Here is a 23,731-nt window from a genome sequence, read left to right as displayed (position 1 = left end):
GGTTACTTTATAAGCCGCATTAATTCTTTGAAGTGAAACCCCTCCGCAGCCACGGAGCCGCAACAAATGCGACAGCAAACAGGTGCGGCAGGTTCTCCCCCGCGGCTGACCTTGCGTGATTGGTTGACGACGCAAAACGTCATTCGGGGATGAGTCTGTCCCGTTTGCTGTAGCCGAGTGACGTTTGCTGACGTATTTAGACGAAGGGGAGAGTTGCACTGATTTCGCTCTTCGATCTGCTTTTCACATAGTTAAAGCGCTTGAGCTACACAAAGTCTTCCGCATATTTAGGTAGAGTAAAAACCCCTGCTTTCACTCTGTGCTGTTTTTGAGATCGCTTTCCACTCCCCTTTGTAATGCGTAACCTTCAGCGTGAATAAACAAACAAATAAATAAATAAATAAGTGAGATGTGGGTCCCAGTCCGACAGTCACAGGCCCCTTCTTTGTTGACTTCCTCTCTTTCCCGAGCAGGGCACTTGCGTGGTCATTAATTCAGACACTGTCTCCGTGCAGAACGTGGATTGCAAGGTGTTTACGAGCATCTGGCATTACGTGTTGATGGCTAATTACTGCTGGATTCTGATGGAGGGACTCTACCTTCACAACTTGATCTTCTTGGCGTTCTTTACGGACAGCTCGGGGATAATAAAGTACGTCGTTCTCGGATGGGGTGAGTAGTCGCATGTCAAGAAAACACTCCCCGTTCCCGAACAAGCAGGAGCAGAAAGCGCGGCTTAGCGCTGCTGGGAGATACACGTGAACCCAAGCATAACAACATCTTGGCCCAGTATTAGGCCAGTACTGGCAATGTCGGCCCAATATTGGACCAAATTAGACCAATATTGGCAATGTCGGCCCAATATTGGACCAAATTAGACCAATATTGGCAATGTCGGTCCAGTATTGGACCAAGATTAGACCAATATTGGCAATGTCGGCCCAATACTGGACCAAGATTACACCAATATTGGCAATGTCGGCCCAATATTGGACCAAGATAGACCAATATTGGCAATGTCGGCCCAATACTGGACTTAGATTAGACCAATATTGGCAATGTCGGCCCAATACTGGACTTAGATTAGACCAATATTGGCAATGCCGGCCCAATACTGGACTAAGATTAGACCAATATTGGCAATGTCGGCCCAATATTGGGCCAATATGGGTTCAGTATTGCCAATATTTGGCAAAGGCGTTGTGCTGCTTGGGAATTAGACTAACGAGGGGAGAATAAATATGACGAGAACAGACTATAGGTCTTGTGGAAGTCAAAAAGGTTTGATCGGCTGCAGTATGGGAGATGATAATTTGTGACGGTATTACCGTGAAGGAAATCAGCTGTCTCCGTATCTGCACTCTTCATTTTCAAGAGTGTGGAAATATAAAAAGAAGGTGTATTGATGTGACGTCATTCAAACTCTAAAAACAGGTGGTGGTGGTGGTGGTAGTGCTGAAAGAGCTCGCCGGTGTCGGCCTCACAGAGGTGTGCAACGTCACGACTAACGCTCTGGGAGCAATGTGCGTCCAGGGCCAACTTCTAAGGGAACTGTGCCGACATATGTCTGACAGCGTCTGAAGGGGCGTACGCCAATTTTGTAACACTTTGGGTACGTGTAATACCACATGGCAAACTTCGATGACGTTACTGCCATTCCGTTTAATGCATTAAACGGAATGGCAGTAACGTCATCTCTTAACCAACCATCATCTGGGATGACATCTTTCTCTCCCCTGATTTGTTGAAAACAGGAGGCTTACGCCTGTTCTATTACAATTATATCCCGCAGAATATTCACAAAAATGGCGCTAGGAGGTGAAGTTACTGCCATTCCGTTTCGTGCATTAAGTTCGCTGTGTGGCCAGGGTGTTAAGTACACTCTTAAAAATGAACTTCACCGCATAGCACGCTCCTAGCCAACCATCACCTCGAATGATATCGTTATCTGCCCTGATTTGTTGAAAACGGGAGGCGTACGCCTTTTCTGTGACAATTATGAACAGCATAAGTGTCACAGAAAAGGAGTACGCCTCCCGTTTTCAACAAATCGGGGCAGATAACTATATCATTTGAAATTATGGTTGGCTACGAACGTGCTATGCGGTGAAGTTCATTTTTAAGACTGTATAGTGTTACAGAAAAGACGAACGCCTCCAGTCCTCAACAATCAGAAGACAGAACGATTGTATCCTGACTGCGTGGACGTGCTGTGCGGCGAAGCTGTGTTTCGAGAGTGCAGTGCGTAGCAAGTGCTTCAAGCCGCGCTCTATGCATGACATTCTCGGGTAAACATAAACAAACCCCCGCCACAACTTCCGGTGCCACGAAGACTTCGGGTCCTTCCGCGACTGAGGACGCTCTGAACCATTCACCATGCAAAATTATATCTTTCGCTTTCCTGGTTTGTTGAAAACGGGAGGCGTAGTACGCCTTTTTGTGTCAGTTTGAATTGCCACAAAAAGGCGTATACGACCCTCTCTCTCTCTCCTCAAATCAGAAGCGATAACTGTATCAATCGACACAGTGGTTGGCGCAGAGCGTGTTTGCTGTGAAACCGGATGTCATTTTGGCACCAAACCGCGGTGAAAACGGCATGTATACCGGGTGTTTCAGTTAAATCCCCGGGCTAAATAATTCGCGAACCGGTGCACCAATCGAATAACTTTCTTTTTTACAAGTATCTGTCCAATACCGCCTACAAGATGCGCACCGCGTGAACGAGCGGGAGGCGCTCATTATTTAAATAAAAATTCAAATGAGTTTCGTGAAAAAAGCTAATTCCTAAAGCAGGGCACCGTCGGCATTAAAACGGGTACTACTCCTTTTGGGACCTTCAGTGGACACCTTTTAGAGAAAAATCTGCCACCGAAGCGGGTCATTTATTGCAGTAATTAATTGGTTTCGGTTTACGTATTTTTGTCGCGGCTGGTCGCGGCGAAGCGCAAAAGGACGTAATTCATTTGTGTAATTCATTGGTGTAAGGATGTAATTCATTGGTGGACATGGGAGTGAAAGAGCGTTCTTTTGCGCTTCACCGCGACCAGCCGCGACAAAAATATGTAAACCGAAACCAATTAATTACTGCAACAAATGACCCGCTTCGGTTGCAGATTTTTCTCTAAAAGGTATCTACTGAAGGTCCCAGAAGGGGTAGTACCCATTTTAATGCCGACGGCGCCCTGCTTTAGAAGTTATCTTTTTTCGCGAAACTCATTTGAATTTTTATTTAAATAATGAGCGCCTCCCGCTCATTCACGCGGTGCGCATCTTGTAGGCGGTATTGGACAGATACTTGTAAAAAAGAAAGTTATTCGATTGGTGCACCGGTTCGCGAATTATTTAGCCCGGGGATTTAACTGAAACACCCGGTATAGCCAGCAGTCACCTAACGTATCTGTAAAAGTTTCTTTCTTTTCTTTTCTTTTTTTTCAGTAGCAATAGCTTCCTCGCGAAGTTCTCTCTCTGAGACTTCCTTGAGACGAGAAATTGCATTCAGTGTAGCACCTCCGGTCCACACCGATACGTTTATAGTCTGTCGTGAATAAATGAACCGCACTGATTCCAGTTAATGCCGCTTTCGGCAATGTTGTACACGGGGGTATTGATGGCAGACTCACGCGTAGGTTCGTTATATAGCACCGACGTCTGTGGCAATAACGCTATATAAACTGCCCTTTTATTGCTCACTGTCGATGCCTGGAGGAAACACGGTTTCGCTGGCTGCAGCCTGGTATTATCTATAATGAATCACCCTGGCTTCATGTGCCGTACATTGCGAAGTTGTATATCAATATTAATGTCAATATTAATGAGTCTTGGTGCATCGTGCGCATGCCATCGTGCGTGATACCACAAGTGAGCTGAATACCACTTTAAAGTTACCCTAAAGCGGTAGATGTGCAATGTGTTACAAAATTCATTTATTCGACAGCCCGACTCCTGATATTCTACACTCTAAATCTTTTCACACCTTTAAAGGTGTAACTACGTGCATGGCGCACGCCTTTTTAGGTGTAATTTTGGTAAGATCATAATGGAGCACGGTTTCGCACAAATTTTCTTTACGCGAGTGTTGTCTGTCCTCCAAAAATTCAGTTTTGCAACATCTCAACATTGTTCAACAGTATTGTAGACACTTGCGCGTGCTCGATTATCGATAGCGATGTATATATGCATTAGCTCGTACCTACGATATCCAAGACATAATGAAAGCAAGATTTGCACTGACACTTGATCTTTAGTAATGCTTTCCAAATTTTGTAAAATATCATCCTGGGGATGCAATGTTACGCAACCAGGTTGAATGTTCATAGCGCACACCTTTAAAGGTGTGAAAAAGTTTACAGTGTACGTCGCAATTTTAGTCCCAATTAAACTCACAGCTTTAAAAAACTGAAATTTGACAACTGCTGGCAATATTGTGTTGAAGTTCCCGCCAACTTCGCATTGCACGCTAAGTACGGCGACAGAGCTGTATTGCATATAGGCATAGCTCTGGGGCTAGAACGGGGAAAGTCGGCTATACGGTGCCACCAGCAGCAACAAACCATTATCTGAGAACATAGATTACTGCTGCTTGACGAATTGACGACGATTCCAGACCGCCACTTGACAACGTGACAAGCTCATAACCGCGATTTCGTTCCTTCGTATGAATGCCTCAGCGAATGATGACAAGTGACGTGGGCCGTTTGCGTTTATGTGGCACTTAACGATCCGCATTACCTCAAAAATGCGTGTGGCTTCCAGTTTCAACAAATCTGGAAAGATAAGGATATCATTCTGAATAGGTGTTAAGCGCTGCAGTCGATGAAGTTTGCTTTCAGAGCGTAACACTGCTGCCACACAGGCATACGAATGATTATTGAGCGAAATGAGAGCTGAACATTTCGAACACCATTCACGCTGTCCCACTGCCACATGAGCCGCTTTAATGTCTCTGCCTCTCATTTAATATGCATTTTTGTACGACAGCTCGGTGTCGACATCGTGCCGGTGCGTGATGTCGATCATAGAAAATTAAATTTGCGAATGCCAGCCACATGTGACTACCATGAGAACTGTTTTACGCTGAAGTTTCAGAACCTTTCATAACACTTGGTGCAGGTTCATTGTTTGCGTTCGTTTAGCGCTTACATGTTCGCTGATCACGAGGTTGTCAGATGGAGTTTTCGAGGACTCTCGAAGCTTCGATGGCGTTTCACGAACCTCCATCCATCCAGTCGAGGGCCATCCGAGTCAATGGTAATTCGAAGTGGCCGTGTAGCAGAGTCCGATTACCATTTGGTTCGTAAATAGTCCATCATTTCAAGGGACATTGAAACGTCCGTGTCACAGCGGCATTGAACCTGTTGTGCTCGGGTGCCGAGGTTATGGTTCTAAAGAGCCTGACTTTTGGGATGTAAAAGGAAAGTGGAAACGTTTTGTTTCTCTTGCAGGCCTTCCTGTGGTGTTTCTCATACCATGGATTATCGTTCGAGCCACGCTGGAAGATACGCTGTAAGTCAACAGCATCAGCACAGACTAATCTTTTTTTTATTATTATTAAGATTACTAATGACCGTATAGTGAGCAATAAATTTTGGAAAATTTGAATTCAGAATTCGCTACGCCGCTTTGCCTTCTTTTAATTTATTGGCATGTAATTTCGTTTGAGAAAGGCATCACGCTGTTTCGTGCTCTTTAATTATGCAGTATTCTGCAACTAGATTATAATCATGAAACAGCCGCGGCAGTGCATGACTTCAGCGAAATTTTGTGGTATCTTCGAATATTACGCATGGCTTGTTTGTTGGTCTTCTAAGTTTTTCTCTTTTTTTTTGTTTCGTTTTGCTTTTTCATAATCGCATCATATGGCAGTGATATCAGACACTTTTAGAATGGGGTATCCCGGCGACCTGAGGCCGTAGAGTAATAAGGGTTCGTTGCTGTGCATTCCCATTCCCAAACAATATTTTGCGCAACGCGCAGTGGGGACTCCTTAATTCTTTAGAGCCTCAGAACGCTGGGTATCCGGTACTAAAACTCCCATCCTAATTCTGCTTAACTCTGCTCTCTGATGTAACATCTCTGCAGTTGCTGGACAACTAACGAGACACAAATTTATTTTTGGATAATACGAGGCCCCATCACCGTCTCCATCCTGGTGAGTAGAACCAGAGAGCTCCTCTGGGTACTTTTGAAGCCACTATAGGGTGAAAAATCTGTGCTGCGAGACGTGTCATTAACTAGCCAAATAGCTAATTAACAAGTTAACCAGTTATCTAACTAATTAACTAACTAATTAACAAGCTAACTACCTAGCTCTCTAGCTAACTGATTAGCTAACCCATTAACAAGCTAACCAGCTAACTCCCTATCTAGCTGATTAACTAATTAACAAGTTAACCAGCTAACCAGATAATTAACTAACTAATTAACAAGATAACCAGCTAACTAACTAGCTAATTAACTAACTAACGGATTAACAAATGAACGATCTAATTACCTTGCGGACTAGTTAACAAGTTAGCTAGCTAATTAACTAACTAACTAATTATCAAGTTAACTAGCTAATTATCTAACTATTTAGCTATCCGTCTGGACCAAAACGTTTTACATTTTACACCGTGATTATTTCTTCTTTTCAATTTTGATCTAGAGAGTTATTCGAGAAGAACTACCAGTATTTCTTCTGGTTCGTGAAAAATACAACTTGCATGCAGACGCCGAAACCATCGTCAATGATGTACGGTGTGCTAAAAATCGCGTCAAAAACTTTTTTAGTTTCCAGATTCGTTTCAGTAAATTATGAAACACCAAAAACAGTTCGTTGCTATTCACAATCCTTATTCTGTCATTTGCTTGAGGCTCTCGAGTAATCGTTGGGCCTTTGCAAGCAAAGGGCCACTAAAGTACAAAAATTTCTACTCTCCCGAAAGATGTCTTTACCGTGAGAGTTATTTACCAAAAGTGGCACAAGTAATTACCAAAAGTGCACTTTCGCGAACTTTTCATCTCCACTTTCGTCTAACCAGTGTGTCCACATTCTTCTTTCATTTATTTAATCCAAAACGGTCCATAAGAAATAAGCAAAACAATTTAAAACGCCAAACATTAAACCCTATGGCGGGTGATCTTATTTCACTTGTTGCGCTTGAGCAGATTTTCCTACGTCCTAACTTACAAAACTACGCACCATAAGTCAGTCGCGACCATATCCATATCCATACCACGTGGCAGGAAAAGATCTCCATGATAGGCGAGCCTGAGCACACGCCGTCCTGTTTGTGTGTCTTTTGGCCATCGCTCAGGCTCGCCTATATCATAGAGTTTATCCACCAGCTAGCTTGCATCTACGCTATCTTATGCAGGATATGATCCTCTCATCTCCTTCCCAGCAGATTGAATTATAATGCCCTCGGGCAGGATGATCCGCTGTCAATGGCGAATGAAAGCGGAGACAGCGTATATTTCCAATAACGTCGGCACGCCTTACGTATATATGCCGAGAGTGAACTTAAATTTAATATTCCCCGCCCTTAGCGGTACTCACGTTCTTTTCTTCACAGGTGAATTTTGTTATGTTCATCAATGTCACGAGAGTGCTGTTGGCGAAATTGTTCACGCCGCAGGCGTGCGAGGCTCGGCGGTATCGCTACAGGTGAGGAAGTTGCATGGGCACGTGATGAATTTTCGTGGGATGAACGATGGCATTGTGCCTGTATTCATGCGAACCGACATGCCACATAATACTCCAGCGGAAGATGCGCAAAACGTCCTAGCGCTCTTACAAGCGTATATATAGGGAATATCCTGCGGTTCCGCCAAAAGCTATTTCGTAGCAGACGACAGGGCCGCTGGTGTCGTCTGCTATGCGAGCCGTCATTCCCAAACTTTAGTCGCTGTGCGGCGCTGTACGAACACTCAGCATTGGGCGCGACGAAACTTAAGCCCCGTGAGCAGATTTTTTGTTCTGTCTTCCATTAGAATATTCCGTGTGGATGTCGGCCGCATGAATGCACTGTCTTTTCTTAACATCCTCGCGACTACGGCCGGCTTCGCGTTCTTGTGTGCTACAGTTGCCGCCGCCTTTCTGTGCGATATAGATGTGCTTCTGCCGATGAGTATTCAAACACGCACTCAGATAAATTACGCTAGTTCCTCTTCCGCAGCGCTATCAAAACGTTGTGATAAGTACACTAGGACAAAATTTCAAACTTACACCTGTAGCAACCCCGGGTAGAAGCACCACCCTTTTTCAGCTCGCAGACGACGTGCAGAGAGTATGCCGTCTGCTTTGAGATTATCTCTTGACGGAGGTGCCACCAAGCGCCCGTAGCGAACAGCCGCATATCCCGGAGTCTGCATCCTCCATAAGTGTGCATTTGTTGATGTCCTCCGGACTATTCGGACTAAACTTAAGATGTTGGCACCTCTAGTATATGAAGGCACACCTCATGTGCCATTATACCACATATAATATATAGGTCATATTGCCTCATAGGCCATTGTCAAAGGATTCATTTAAAGGAACAGTCTAGAGAGGTCCATCGATTTTGAGATTAGAGTTGCACTCGACTGTAAGTTACACGTACACGCCAAATATAAAGTTTCTTCCAGGGTGTGTTGTAGTGTTTTTTTTTTTTTTTAGATAAAATATAGTAACGAACTCCATGCTTTCATCCGGTTTCGGTTTCGCATTAATCCAAGCATGAACTACCGAGGTAACGCATACGAAATATGAGCATGCGACCGAGATCAGATAGATTGAGTACTGCTTTGGGACAGGAGAAACCGTAAGGGTAAAGCGTGACATGGTAGCAGCGTCACCAAGTTTCGTCACGAATTTTCACTTCCCCGGAGCGAAATTCTAACATAGCTCTGCCATTCGCCACCTATGTCACGGATTGCGACGCCATACGACCTGTCACCCCTAGCAACGCAATGCTCTGAGTGTGCATAATCGTGTGTTCACACGAGCGACATTCCCACGGAATATTCTAGTGGAAGAAAACGCCAAAAACTGCACGCGGTGCAGAAGTTCCATCGAGTGTTACGTTCATCTTTCGCATGTTCCCAGAACATCGTGAGTTGAATATCGCTCACTTAGCAGACGACACTGCTTCTGTTCCGTGTCTTCTGCTATATGGAACGTTTCGTGGATGCGTCGCTGAAGATTCTCCACGGCTAGCAATGCACGAAAAGACAAGAGGTTACATGCTTACGCCGCTGCAGAATGCGATGCTTTTTTCGCGTCTTCTGCTGGAATGTTCTCGGCAATCTCTGTTGTCAATTGTTCTCGAACGCTGTTTCGTTTTTCTTGTATGCTTCTAGCACTTCTAGGCATTTTGTGATTTTTTTTTTCTTAATGACACATCGGTTTCTTTTCGTTCTGTTCAGTGAACTCTATCACAGAGTCCTGAAGTTTCCACGTCTGTTTCTTTGTAGGAAGTGGTTCAAATCAACTTTGGTCCTGGTACCCCTGTTTGGAGCACATTACGCCTTCTTGTTGGGGATGTCCCTAGCAGCGGCAGGGAACCTTCTAGAGCTCGTATGGCTCTACATCGATCAGCTCTTCTCTTCTTTCCAGGTGACGCTGATGTAACAGAGGTTATTGTTAGCTGGGTATTACGAACAACGTTCACCTGATACATGCGTAAAGGAACAGCACTTCCTCCACATTTTGTACAAAATGAGGCTGCGCGCTCGTTTATTTGCTGTCCCGGTTTCGTCTCTGATTACCTTCCCCAATGCCGATCGCAATGATGAGATCGTCTTTCCAACAACGAAATTCGTCTTGGGCCTTAGCAGGGCACTAAACTGCAAAAGCGTTCCCCTCGCGGAATGAAAGGTTCTGTTACCTTGACGTCCACACAAAAGGAACGCGATTAATCGGTTCCGTCGTTCACGATTTATGAGCAAAGGTACCGCAATTTAAGCTTTCCCTCTCCTTCTCAAGGAGCGCGACAATGCGGAGAGGTCTCGGATTGGTCTCCTCAAACGATCTGCCGCGATGATTGGACAAATTGTTTGAGGAGACCAATGAGAGTCAGTTCGCATTGTCGGCCTTCTTGTGAAGAAGGGGGAAGGCGTAAATTGCGGTTTTCCTTCTTCATAAATCACCAACGACGTAACTGATGAATCCCGTTCCTTTTGTGTTGCTTACAAGGTAACGGCAGCTTTCATTCCGCGTGGAAAATGTTTTTGTACATTAGTTTTTTTACATTAGTTTAGTTAGTACATTTTAAAGGGACATTAGTCCCTTTAAAAAAGCAATAAAGGCCGCTTCCATAAATTTTTGTTTTTGCAGCGGCACATTATTATGCAAAAGGTAACATGTGCTGTCGCAGAACAACGATGATAATATCTGACCTGTAGCGTGCGAGAGGTCTTTGGTGTGGACATCTCCCCTCCTTCAGAGAGTCCGTATACTACCTTCGAGATGTGAGCTGTGAAACTTTTCGTTCGAGCTTCTTCGTCCTCATTGTCTGATGATTGAGCTGGTTATCGCCGACAAGGAAGTTGAGCTCGCGTCGATACCTACTGTTGGCTTCATTAACATTGAACTCGAAAGGCACGTGGCAAACCGCACTGTGGAACAAATTAAAAACACGCAAAAAAAGTGATGCTGACGTCACCTCATGACGTAGAGGGTCCGCTGCAAGCAACGCCGCGCCCTATCTGTGGCACACGAATTTTCCGTGGGAAATGAGACCTCACCTCTGCTAGATCCGGTGATGCTACGTCACACGAACCTGATTATGTCACGCCAGGAGGTCCGGCCGAGTCTCCAAAGTCACGCCCCACCGCTCATGGCTGCTTTTTCAGGGCGTTGTCTACTGACTAGACGTCGTACGGCAAAAATATTGTGCACGCTGGATGGACAGCTTGACGAATACAGCAAGGTTTCGAGCGATGCCGAATGTTGCTTCCTTGTTCCTTTGAAAAGAACGCCCTGGTAAACTATAGTCAGTGACAACTTAACTCCTACAATTCGGACCGCCCACTCATCCGTGGAAGGCTCCTGCGACTGGCTACCAGCCTCTGCACGATGCCCCCGCTTCGTGATGTAGTGCCGGCTCTCTCTCTCCCCGCAGTTCCCACTTGGCCGCGCCGCACTACATTCGCGCGCGCGGACCGATTCTTGTGTGGGGGCGGGGTCAAATGTATGCCTTATGTTGCCACTGACTATAGTTCCCTCTATTCACCTGTAACGCAGGGGTTTCTGGTGGCGACGCTCTACTGTTTCCTCAACACGGAGGTGAGTAGACGCCTCGGGGACCTCTTGAGTCCTCCTTGCCTCGGAGACGGGACCGGAAGGCGAGGGACGACGGAGAGGAGGGGGCTGTCCATGGACCGGTCCTCCTTGCAGGTTGGGACGCAAGCGCGAAAGGCGCTCGTCCCTGGAAGGTTTTCCTGGCGGCGTGTACGTCCCGCGCCCAGCAACGGGCCCAGACATCTTTCTGTACTTACGCAGTCCTTCACGCTGGTGACCAGAGTTTCGCCGGCAAATCATACGTTGCCTCACAAGGATGTAGCGGGTGAGGTGACTTCATCTGTTACATTCACACACTCTTAAAACAGGAGCTTCACCACAGAGCACGCTGAAGGCCAACCACTGTACGGAGTGATATACCTCTTTTGCTCTTGATTTGTGGGAAGCGCTGGGCATACGCCTTTTTGTGGCAATTAACATTTCTGCATAAGTGTCACAAAAAGGCGTACGCCTCCCGTTTTCAACAAATCAGGGGGGAGAGCGATGTCACTCGGGATGATGGTTGGCCAGGAGCGTGCTATGAGGTGAAGTTCGTTTTTAAGAGCGACCCATCTAAAACTTTGCCCTCCACGACGAACTCATGCACCCTCTACGCACCTCCACCCTCCATCCTCTATCCTCCACCTGTCCGTCCTTCTTTCTTTCGTCTTTTTTTCTTTTTAGCTATAATCGTGACGACGCCCACTTCTGTGTGGCCAACAACGACGAGCAGATCCTGCCATTACCCCCCCCCCCCTCCGTCCCCACGCTCAAGGCTGACCACTGTTCAGACCGACACCGCTCTGTTTCCTGATTTGCTGAGGGCGGTGGGCGTACGCCATTTTTTCTAGGGCTCCGCGTGCACATCAAGTGTTACAGAACGGGCGTACGCCTATACTGTTTTCTTAAGTGTCACAAGGCAGAAGGCTATCACTCCGCTCGCTATCGTCCTGTTTTGGCTTGGGCATGTTATGCGGTGAAGTGTTGCTTTTAGACTGTACACTCTAAAAACTGAGCTTCACCGCATAGCACGCTCTGCGCCAACCATTGCCACGAATGATAGGGTTATCGCTTCTGATTCGAAGAGAGAGGGGGGCATACGCCTTTTTGTGTCAGTTTGGATACATGATAATTGACACAAAAAGGCGTACGCCTCCCTCTCTCCTCGTATCAAAAGCGATAACCCTATCATTCGTGGCAATGGTTGGCGCACATATTGCTATGCGGTGAAGTTTTGTTTTTAGAGTGTGGCACTGGTTGGCGCAGAGCCTGCTATGCGGTGGAGTTCAGTTTTAAGAGTGTAGCGCAGTACAACATCTTTGCCCAATATTGGCTGAATATTGGCAATACTGGTCTCATATCGGACCAGCATTGCCGGTTACGAATATCAGACCCGCATTAGCGATATCCAGCTAATAGTGAGTTTTAGTGCATCGTACGCTATCGCTTTTACACACGTAAGGGTTGATTGATTGATTGATTTGGGGTTTTTGGCGCAAGAGCAGCAAGGGATATCGTTGCTGGTACTGCGCAAAACGTAAAGAGAGCTTCACTCTGAGCGAGGCGCGTAAAGAGGTATTTTGGGTTTAAGAGATCTTTGCGCAATGCGCCGAACCACCACGCTATCCCCTACGTACGCAAAGTCAATAGCGTACAATGCACTGAAATATTCTAATATTGTAACGTTGTAACACTGACCGGCAATCAGACGGTGTGGGTTCGAATCTTATTGTTGGTGCCTATTCTTCAACTGTCCTCATTCAATCTCTAATATTGGGTCAAGATGTTGTTCAGGTTGGGATGGTGTGCCTGCGAGCGGCAATACTGCTCCGATATCGCACCAGTATTCCCGATGTCCAGCCAATGTTGGGCCAAGACATTGTGCAGATTGGGTAGGCATGGTGGGGTGTCTGCGATGGACTGCCAGTGGTGTCAGAACACATTACGACTATTCAATTTGTCTGCGTTCCAATGCTAATAGTAAATTTGGTGTAAACACACGAATAACGACTACCTGTAGTCCATTCGTTCAGTTTGTTTTCGTGCATTCTGTGCTGAATGATATGACTAAGGCAATGCGTTCCATTTCGTGCATCGCTGGATGGTAAAACAGAAAAGGCAGCACCATCCAATACTATTAAACCGCGCCGCATAATAAAAAAAAAAATATGCTTCACATTGTTAATTACTGCATTAGTGAGAATTCAATTTCATTGAAAGGAAGCTTCTGAAGCCAGTTTGTAGAACGTAGGGTTTCTTGAAGAGCTCTTTGTCAATCGGAATTGTACCCTCATGCACGGTATCGTTTCAGCTCACATCTAAGAGACCACAACAATAAGGCTAGGAACCTTGGAACGATGTCTGAGAATCACCTCAATCAACTCAACCACAAAGAAGAGAGACTGTGCCAAAGCTGCCATGCATGTCCATATCGTATTAGTGGTGCAAAACAATTTTGTGTGGATGTCACTCCTCTTGTATACCACATGTTGTAAATACATTCCATACGACTTTGTATGTTTGCGACCGATAATGTTTAATAAACAACATGGACGTTCCCGACAGCTTGACATTCGAGGGACAGCTGTTATGATAGCCGAAGTGTGCCTCAATGCTAGCTCCCTCTGTGTAAGAATGGAGACACCCACGTCGTCTGCTACAGTGTCCGCCATTTCGATTTCCCATTGTAGCCCGCGCCGTTTTGACAAAGCTACATTCTTAGCACTTTTTGCTTAGTAGAAGAAATTAGAAGTAGAAATTAGTAGTAGGAAGTAGAACGCTTTGAACGTTTCCATAGCATCGTCAGCTATACACAGCGTGCGCTATAGTATTGAGGCAACCTTAGGGTTCCTGAATAGTAGCTTCCTCTGTGTAGGGTGGAGTCACCCTTTGTAGACGCGAATGCCGCCAAGCCGCTATATTGACTCCCTCTCTTACCATGCATGAATGCTGTGTACCGATTTCGCCAACTTTTGCATACCTCCTTTGCTACGAATTTACTCAGCTCTCAAATGCAGGGTGTCGCTAAGTGTATCGCTACACTTTTGTGATCGTGAGCTGTGCGTGGGAGTCAATATGGCGGAAATTCGTAGCAGACGACGCGGTTGTCATCACCCTATGCCATGGAGGAAGGAAAGAGAGGAGGAGCCCTATTGCTCTGAGAAGTGAAGCCAAGACTGGGGTCCACTCCAATGACATCACCGCTCGCTTTCCGGTTCTGGTTACGCACATCTCCGTGGGAGCTCCCAACGCATAGTTTCGGAATACTTGGAGAGATGTAGTGGTAGCGCGCCGGTGTGGCCCCCAAAGTGGCGTGTGCAAAGTGACCTCATTGGGCTATTCAGGTAACGTGACCCTCGCGTGGCACTAAAGAAGCTTCAGCTCACTTCCTACCTTACGTCACTTGCCCCAGGCTTCTCCTCTGTCGAAGAGCCGTTGGGGCGCTTCCATTTCTTCTTTCCCAGAGCCGTTTATAGAGAGAGTTTGGCCATTAGGAGGAGCCTAACTTGAACCGCGTCATGCGACGTCACGGCTGAACGACCTCCCTCGCCGCGCTCAATTGTTGTCCAGTCGTCAACCGGTCGCCGACGCCATGTTGATGCAAAGCGTTGGTCAAGGGGAAGCGATGCAAGGGGGAAGACACGTGCGTACCGCGTCCTTCGAGACCCCTTCGTCCTTGAATCCTTTCAGTTTGGTAACAAAGCCCCCATTTCACAGGCGCCTGTGGGCCATAAGCCGGCGACTCTGGTAGATTACATTGAGCGCGACAAAAGTACATGCCGACCAGCCGGTGAACTGCATCAAGATGGCGCCTACCTGCTGGCTGATAAGCGGATTTCGCTTGGATTCAGGCTTTTTGGGGGTGCAACACCGACTCTGACGTCAAAACAGGCTCCGCCCGTGAAGCGTGAAGCCCGTGAAGATCAAAAGATGGCCAAACTCTCTCTATATACGGCTCTGCTCTTTCCTCTATGCCCAATGCAGAGGGAGCTAGTATTGAGTCACCCTCGGCATCCTGGTTAACATTTCGTGGTGCCCGTTGTCTGCTGCGGGCAGTCGACAGACCCTCCACCCAGCTCTCCCGTGGATGGTTGCCGTATGCCCCCGTTTCCGTCGTGCTCTCGAAGAACGGCTTGGCAAGCTGAAAGCCGTCCTTCTTTTCTAAAATAGTGAACTAAAATGCTGTACATAGCAATGTTTAGCTGAACAGAACGTACGTGACATTTCATAGTTCATGCGCTCCTCCCATAGGGTGCATGCCGATCTCTCAAGAAACTTTATTCGCCAACCCATTCCTTTGAATCCATGTGTTCCATCCGTCTGCTGTACGAAGCACACAGGAGAAGTAAACAGAGAGGGGGAAAAAAACGAAAGGGAAACAGTTCGTCCAACTGCATGTCATATGGAAGCACGTCCGGGGACACCAGCACAAAGGTTACGTGGCCTGAACGTCGTACTTTACTTCATGCTGGATTCCGTACTGAACTTCTTGTTGGATCAAATGCGTTGGTTCGTGCTGAATGATCTGCTGCATTCCATGCTGATACCCGTGTTGTAGTTCGCGCTGATATTCATGATGAACAACTTCACGCTGCATTTCGTGGTGAAGTCCGTGCTGAAACTCGTACTGAATACCAGACTTTGCGTCGTGTTGGATCCCCTGAATGCCGCCATGCTGAATTCCGTACTGGGGTTCGTGTTGGAGGTCATGCTGGATGGCGTACTGAACGCCGTGCTGAACTTCGTGCTGCACAACGTGTTGTATCTCGTGCTGAACGACGTGCTGAATTTCATGGCGGACCACGTGCTGAACCTCGTGGCAAACGACATGTTGAACGCCGTGCTGAATGCCGTGCAGAGAGTCGTGCTGAAACTCGTGTTGAATAGCGTGGTGCGGTTCGTGCTGAAATCCATGCTGAACGAGTCTTTGGATTTCGTGCTGAATAGAGCTCTGGTCCTGATCTTGCAAACTGAAACGTGACATTTTTTTAGACTGTGATAGATTGCCCAAGAGCCTGAGGATCAGGCTCGTACGTGCCCTTAGAAAGCAGTCAGCTGCTCGACAGCACCTGATCCAGTTATGATCCGTCTAGGCAGTTATGACTGTTACAGTGGAGATGCGGATAGGACTGTAACAGTCATAACTGCTAAATCAACAGAAATACGTGGTGGTTCGTGCGGGAGCAGCGTTTACTTGAATCTGTACGAGCCTCTGAGTGGGCTGCTGTCTAACAGCTGAAATTCAAGTGGGAGACTGCATTGCGAAAGCACGAGCTTGATCCTCGTGGCTCACCCTCGTCACCCATTGGAGATGTGGGCGAGAGTTTCCCCACCTGGGGTGTTGAGCTTCGTAAGGAATGACGTGGTGAGATAGCTGCTGCATGTCCTGCTGAAACGGATGCTGTGGTACTTGGAGAAACTCTTGACCGCCCTGCTCAGGCTCCGCGTGGTGTTCATGAGATACCATGGCTGAAGTTTCTTCGGTCAGCTCTTGACCTTCCGCTGTTGCTTCTTTATGAAGCTCCTGGAGCGAGCATAGCAAAAGAAAAAGAAAAAAAGAAAACACCATTAGGACGTGACTGCATGGTAGACGTGTCTATACACAGGAGGACAGTAAAGTTTCCACTCCGTACGGAGCTGTTTTCGAACCTTGGTCGGATTCCTTGGTCAGTGCTTCAAATTAGCAGTAGGTGACTCATTTGGATTACCCCCCCATTGGTTGAATATTTCGTGACAACCGACCCAGTTTCACCCAGTTTCTAAGCTAGTGGAAAACTGCAGGATTCCAGCCAGTCTGTTTACGTGCCGTGCTTGTAGTTGCGAAGCTGGGATTATGAAGGCTGCGAAACTCGAAACAGGAAGCATATGCTCGAGCCTGAGGATAAAGCAATAAGACTCTGGTAAATAAAAATACCGTACAACCGGGCGGTCCAGTTTTGTTTTTATGTACCAATGTGTTAAACTTGCTCCTCAGGCTCATGGATATGATTCCCATTTGCAGCCTCCATAATTCCAACTCTGCGCCTACAAGCACAGCACGTAAACAGTCTTGCTGGGCTCCAGCAGATTTCCACTAGCTTCGCGCACAGAAACTGGGTACCAAATACTCTGCAAAAATACCGTGGTCGTCTAAGGTACGAGGCTCCCTGCTGGAGATCTTCTGGTGATATCACGAACGCAAATGTTCCACGTGTCCAGGTGAACGTTGTAGAGGATGAACACAAGAACAGCCGAGAACAAGAACAGTCTCTGTTCGAAATACCGCCGGCTCCTGTCCTGAAGCACTTCCCTTCATAGTTCATTATCGGTTCGCTGGCTTTTCTCCTTCTCTCCTCTTCATTCACAACACAAGCCTCACAACGTTACCAGTAGCATACTTAAAGGAGTACAGAGGGCCATCCAAAAAAAAAAATCAGATTAAGACGTCTGATGAAAGTGTGTGTGTAATTTTACCGAATGGCGCTAAAGGTTTTGATGTGTGCAATTTGTTTAAAAAAAAAAACTCACATAAACATGGGTCCGCCCCTTCACCCTTAACTCGCCACTCAGGGTATTACGAGGAGGAGAAGGTACGATGCCACGTCACCGATGACGTTATAACGAGAACTCGTTCTGGTTCGCCGGTCAGTGGGATCAGCGCCTTGTCCCTTTGCCGCCGTAAACCATTTTTGCCAGTTCTCCGGGAGAATTGGGGATAGAAGGAGCGGCCGAATCACTACAGAGCCAGGAGAAAGGCTTTTTCAGAACCCCGAACAGCCGAGTAGCAGACGACAGAGGAGTAGCAGACATTTCTCTAGACCAATCAGCGAGCGTTCTCCTTATAGCGTCAGCGCGAGGTTCTAGACAGATCACAGCCTGGTGCTCTCCACCGCCGTTGCGCACGGTCGCTTTTTGCAGCGTACTTTAAGTTCAATTTCTGCGATAATTATGAGTCTGTGGAGTGAATTACTTCGCATGGTGCATCTTACTGGCCTACTTAACAGTTTTATAGGAGGAAAACAGGGTGTTATAAATGACTTCTGTGCTACTTTAAACTGAATGACGGCAGTTGAAGAAAAACGAAAGTTGTGCGGACTTCTAAAAACAACTTATACAGTGCTGGACAAAACTTTACGGAACGCGCTCCGGAGCATCCCTTCCTCGGAGTGGTACCGTACGGACTTGAAGACAGGTGACTGGGTTACCTAGGCACACGTCTGTAAGTCCGTACACTCCCATTGGCTGCTAGGGTGTCACTCTGAGGAAGGGATGCGCCGGAGCGCGTTCTGTAAAGTTTTGTCCAGCACTGTATAAGTTGTTTGTAGAAGTCCGCACAACTTTCGTTTTTCTTCAACTGCCGTCATTCAGTTTTTTTCTTCAACTGCCGTCATTCAACTGCAAACTTTTGTCCAGCATTGTACATCCGTCTCCGGCATTTGAGCTCATGTAGTGAACGTCATATGAACACTGATTTACATAAGGCATGCATAAGGAAGCATAACTTAAGGAAGCCAAAGAGAAACAATGTCTTACCCAGCTCTTTCGGTCTTCATACCCATCTCGGTTCCCTTCTTCGTTAGTCTCACAACCCTGTTCGTCTCCAGCATCAGTGCTGCCGGGTTCACTCTGTTTCGGTGCCGCTGTCAGCTTCACAATGTGCGGACGAGAAGGTGCCGGTAGAGGGGGTCCCTGCACTGGAGACTTCATAGACTTCCTGCAAAGTCACAACGTTTGTGGATCGTGACAGCAGTCTTCTACAAGGTGGCGACGGGGCGCATACGGAGAGATGCATTACCCTGGTGCAGGACCTCCCTGGTGACATCGAACGTGGTTGGCAAGATGGCCGCTCTGCGAGAAGGTCTTCTCGCATATGAGGCAGTCGTACGGTCTTTCCCCCGTGTGCATGCGCATGTGGTTACTCAAATGGCCAGTCTGGGTGAAACGTTTGTGACACACGGGACACGAGTGAGGGCGCCCCCCCGTGTGCAGTCTCATGTGGTTGTTCAGGTGACCGCTCTGCGTGAAGGTCTTTGTGCAGATCTACAAGAAACCACGAAGGGTGATCTACGGCTGTCACCGCGGAGGCCTGAAAGATGCTGGGGTTTCTGCGAGGTAACTCAAAGGTACCGTTAAGAGCAGTACAGGTGCAGTCTCAGAAAATTTATCTGGTCGATAGCTCGAGCACTCAGTATTACGCTTACGGAACAATTTTCGTCCCAACAGCGCTCAGGTTTTGTTTAAACAAAATTTAAACTGAAGTTTCAACTTTAAACGGAGTTTAAATTGAATTTGAACTTAATTTATATTAAATTAATTGAAATAATTGAATTAATTAAATTAATTAGTTAAATTGAATTAATTAGTTAAATTAAATTAATTGAATTAAAACTTTAAATGGAATTTAAACTTAAACGGAAATTTAAACGGAGTTTAAACTGAAAATTACGGGCAACACCGTGTGGAAGGAGTCACCATCTTCACATTGGTCATCAAGTACGGCTGCAAAACTACATAACATGTTCGTAATATTGGGTCTAAAACGCCACGTCGGCTACGTGTCTGCTGCGTAGCCATCAAATTAGTTGGGAACATAGATCACTGTGGGCCGTTTATTATTATAATCATTATTTATTATTTCATAATATTATATTATTATTATTATTATTATTTATCTATAACCTATTTATAATAGGGGTCTATTATAAATATTATGCGTTCTCTGTCACATGTACAACTTGTTGCACTGGGTTTACAAACAACAAGCTCTTGAGCTGTGCCATCAGCATAAACTCTGCAACTTATGTCACAGAGGCGTTCCACGTGATCGTACCTGGCATTCGAAGGGCCTTTCCCCGGAGTGCAGCCTCATATGGTTGCTGAGATGGCCACTCTGTGTGAATCTCTTGTGGCAAACTCGGCACTCGTATGGTCTTTCTCCAGAATGCAGGCGCTCGTGGTTGTTGAGGTGTCCACTTTGCGTGAAGGTCTTCTTGCAGTACTTGCACTGGTAGGGACGGTGGTTTGTGTGCATCCTTGTGTGGCTTAGCAGGTGGCCGCTTTGAGTGAACTTTTTCTGGCAAACCTGCGAAAGAGAAGCAGTTTGGGACCCGCTCTGGATACGTCTTCTCGAAAGGTATCGTATTGAACCACAAAGGCACCATAGGGAGTTCTTAACGTCCTTCAGATTACGTGTATTCGAATTATGTGTAAGAAATATGTGTCACTTTTCTACTCAGCTGAACCGCATAGATAAATCGTTTGTACATGTTCAGTTGAATTTTGCTGTGCTTACGACAGGTGATCTGTCATGTGACCAAAGCAAGGATGATTGATCACATGACGCGTAGACTTGAGTTACACATTAGTTTCAAAGTAATAGTACCGATGGCTTCAAAATTCCTTCGGAAACATTTCTTAGTTTCCTGGTAACTTTCAGTTTTGCATACTAAGTTCACAATAACGAACTAACAGCAGCGCCTTTCATAGTGTGTCTACTGTCTAGGCACTTGGAATGGTACAGTTTACAGTGCACTTTTTCTTGATACCTTTCGTCATTAGCAGCCCAAATGTTGCTCCTTTCCTGATTCATTTTGAGAAGACAATCATTTTTTCTATATTGGTCATTGATACGGTGGCTGTATATATATATATATATATCTCACCTGGCACTCGTAGGGTTTCTCACCCGTGTGCAGTCTGACATGGTTGTTCAGGTGTCCCAACTGCTTGAACTTTTTCCTACAAACGTAGCAGGAATGAAGGCCGGTGACAGAGGAACCGCTCGGCGGCTGAGACGAAGGGTGATGTCTCGATCCCATGGCAGACGATCTCCTGGTAGACATAGCGGGGGGCGGTCCCATGGGGGGCATCATCGCCGTCGGAACCGTTAGCGACAGGGCGGCCATCTTGTCCTCGGTCATGGGATCCGGGTCGGGTGGAAAGGACGGGACGTGAATTTGCATGTGGGTATGGAGTTGTAACGGGTGGTCGAACTTCTTGCCGCATATGTAGCACTGCGGACGCATCTTGCCCCCTCTTGAAGGGTGCATCGAAGGTGGTTGGGGCATCATGTGGGGCGGCATGGGGCCACCGTAGGGCATGGGGGCGACGATGCATTCATATTGAACGGGCATGGAGCAGAAATCCATAAGGCCCATGGGTTGTGTCGCGACAAGGTCCTGTATGGTCGTGTTGCTCATCGTGCAGGTCTAAAAGGTAGAGCGCCTCGACTGTCTTTTAAAAAAAATCTTGAAACAAACGCGGGCCAGATCCGGTGTCCCTGGTCTCGCTTTCTGGGGGAGAAGAACTGTGCTTAGCACAGCAGGTGACTTCTGATCGTGGAGAGAAGGCTACGAGACGAGATGGTTAAATGCAGCTTACATTGCGATGTTAGTAAATTTGGAAAGAGATTTTCGTCGGTTGGAAGACCATTCACGTCTAAACAGGAACTCCTAGAATAGAAAATCGTTTTTGTGTTTTTATTTTTGTTCATTCGTCCTCGCTTTTTATGTAATATTAAGTTGAACCGGTCATGATCTCACGCTTAGTTCAGATCATAATTCGATAGTCTCACTACCTTCGGTATTTGCAACATCACATAGCCGTGTCCGTTTTTCACGTAGATATTTCGAAGTATTTTAATGTCTGTCGTCTTCTAACCTATTCAGGATGCAATTTCACTCTTTTCAGCTGGAACGTTTATGCATGGCACTCAAAAAAGTTTCAAGGTATACAGTATGTCTCATCAACTAAGTATATGAGTGAGCAGGAGTTCCATAAACCAAGGTCCGAGAGAATTACAAAAAAATAGTTTGGACACAAAAACATATGAGGGGCCTCACGGATGCGTGTCGGAATATTCTAGGCAGAGGCACGTATTTCCTACAATTTAGTTAGAGACAACAGAAACGCGAGTATTTTGCACCATAGGGCAGAAGTATCACCATGACCACTACAACAAGATGGATCGAAAACGTAGTACAAAAACCACGTAACCCCCAGCAGCGCAGTATGCATTGTTTCGGAGCACATTCCTAATAAATAATATCGGTACGCATTTCCTGGCACAAAGCGACAGCGTGCCAGTAGACGCCGAAATACCCAGGACGATTCCAGGGTAGCTCTTCCACCCGCCGCTGCACATAACGTCTTACAAGTCAGCACAGCATTGTAGTCAATGAAGTATGAAATGACGCGAAACATGCAATCATATGTTGCATTCCCCACGGACTCTGGCTTCATGATATCCAGGATGGCAATCAAAGGCTTCACCAACTTACATTACGCCCTCCATGGGACGCAAACGCGACACCCGTGGACCCGCTGTGGAGACCGCGACGAAGCGACCGAAGCATGACACAAATATCGCTTCGCCGATGCTTTCTTTTTCGTTTTCTACAAGCGGGATCAGCAGGCTTACCTGAAGGAGGTCCCTTGCGTCGTCTTTTTTGCAGGGCAACCGGACACAAAGAACGCGAAGATGATTTCTGCACGCGCTGCACGTGCTGCTCGCCATCAGGCAACCGGACGTGAGCACGTGCAAGAAAGATGACGTTTCTATGCATTAATACAGTTTTGGTTTCTGTTTTTGATTGCGGTTGATATCGCTTAGCCGACGCCATCCAGACTAGTCGACAACAGCGGAAATCTGGGCGGATTCCTGGCGCATATTTGAGCTTGCAGTTAGTGCAGCAGGCGACAGTTAAAGCGAGACTTCGCAAGGATCCATAAATAGTTGTGTGAGCATCATGCCGAACACGAACCACCCCCTCGATACCAAATACAACATTCACATTAATTTTGCGGGAGTAATTAATTCGTAAGCGATGACAATAGCAAACCGAAACCGAAATGCGACGAGCAGAAAACAGAGCTCCATTCGGTTCGGCGGTTTGCCCGAAGGAGGATACCTTGACGTCACGCGGCGTTGTCGTCTGCTTTGTAACCTGCATTCTCCCTTGCGTATTGTAGGAAACAGAAAAGATCGTCCCATGTAGTTGCCGTTCCCATGATTGTAGCGAATCTCTGGCCGCAGCCACTCATGCGACATCTTGAGCTGACCATTATGGCGTCGATTGTAACTGGATAGAAGCGAGTACGCTTTAAGAAAAGGCAGTATCCTTCCAAAGCACGAGCAGGTCAAATGAAGCAAAGCCGGGAAAATATGACAGGATGATGTCGGCAGTGTGTTGCTTTGTCCTCTCGCTTCACAGAGGCGAATGGCGCTCTCTTCGTGAAAAAATTCGTTTGAATAAAATCTACGCAGTTTTAGAACGAGATATTTCTGCCATCTCAAAGGTTACGGACACACCACACTTTTGAGGTGATTTCGTTGTTTTCAGTTTGTTAGTGTAGTTTCAGTTGTAGTAGACTTTACTTATCCCGTTCGCATATGTCTTCTGCTGCGCAGAAGTGTATTTTCTGCTGCTGCTTCTGCTGCGCATGTGTCCATGTGCTAATTGCTAGTTTAAACATTTACAAGGTGACTCGCTGCGACTCCGGCAGCTTGAGTGT

General features: G+C 46.6%; 2 protein-coding genes across 6 annotated transcripts in view; one reads left to right on the top strand and one right to left on the bottom strand.

Annotated features, from left to right (window-relative positions):
• Nucleotides 1-13,756, top strand: part of LOC135366066 (parathyroid hormone/parathyroid hormone-related peptide receptor-like) — a 91,454-nt gene extending 77,698 nt beyond the window's left edge. For 3 of the 4 annotated variants that reach the window (XM_064598715.1, XM_064598714.1, XM_064598713.1), the window contains 7 exons: nucleotides 516-672; nucleotides 5,442-5,502; nucleotides 6,079-6,148; nucleotides 7,554-7,645; nucleotides 9,433-9,574; nucleotides 11,204-11,525; nucleotides 13,551-13,756. In XM_064598715.1, coding sequence (XP_064454785.1) covers nucleotides 516-672; nucleotides 5,442-5,502; nucleotides 6,079-6,148; nucleotides 7,554-7,645; nucleotides 9,433-9,574; nucleotides 11,204-11,525; nucleotides 13,551-13,561 — 855 coding nt within the window. In that variant the 3' untranslated portion in view covers nucleotides 13,562-13,756. The remainder of the gene's footprint in view (nucleotides 1-515; nucleotides 673-5,441; nucleotides 5,503-6,078; nucleotides 6,149-7,553; nucleotides 7,646-9,432; nucleotides 9,575-11,203; nucleotides 11,526-13,550) is intronic. The other variant, XM_064598716.1, reaches the window with a different exon arrangement.
• A 1,742-nt stretch (nucleotides 13,757-15,498) lies between these two features.
• On the bottom strand, nucleotides 15,499-22,730 carry LOC135366678 (zinc finger protein 143-like). 2 transcript variants are annotated; one of them, XM_064599489.1, is made up of 8 exons: nucleotides 22,638-22,730; nucleotides 21,599-21,669; nucleotides 20,881-21,510; nucleotides 20,049-20,300; nucleotides 19,014-19,258; nucleotides 18,752-18,932; nucleotides 16,573-16,763; nucleotides 15,499-16,209 (listed from the first exon to the last, which is right to left on the bottom strand). In XM_064599489.1, the coding sequence occupies exons 3-8, from the start codon at nucleotides 21,415-21,417 to the stop codon at nucleotides 15,675-15,677; spliced, it is 1,941 nt and encodes a 646-aa protein (XP_064455559.1). In that variant the 5' UTR covers nucleotides 21,418-21,510; nucleotides 21,599-21,669; nucleotides 22,638-22,730; the 3' UTR covers nucleotides 15,499-15,674. The 2 variants fall into 2 exon arrangements, with proteins under 2 accessions (XP_064455559.1, XP_064455560.1); XM_064599490.1 differs by lacking the exon at nucleotides 22,638-22,730 and adding an exon at nucleotides 22,498-22,593.
• Between the last annotated feature and the right edge of the window lie 1,001 nt (nucleotides 22,731-23,731).

The sequence above is a fragment of the Ornithodoros turicata genome, chromosome 8 (assembly GCF_037126465.1).
Source record: "Ornithodoros turicata isolate Travis chromosome 8, ASM3712646v1, whole genome shotgun sequence".
Lineage (NCBI taxonomy): Eukaryota > Metazoa > Arthropoda > Arachnida > Ixodida > Argasidae > Ornithodoros > Ornithodoros turicata.
The sequence above is the reverse complement of the archived record's forward strand: the minus strand, read 5'-3'. Positions and strand labels throughout refer to the sequence as shown.

Bases quoted from the DNA above. Each gene is read 5' to 3' on its own strand.
- LOC135366678 (XM_064599489.1), bottom strand. From the start codon at position 21,417: ATGAGCAACACGACCATACAGGACCTTGTCGCGACACAACCCATGGGC. The intron at 20,301-20,880 runs GTGAGATATATA...TCTCTTTCGCAG, and splicing joins AGAAACCCTACGAGTGCCAG to GTTTGCCAGAAAAAGTTCAC. The intron at 19,259-20,048 runs GTACGATCACGT...GGTTTCTTGTAG, and splicing joins AAAGGCCCTTCGAATGCCAG to ATCTGCACAAAGACCTTCAC.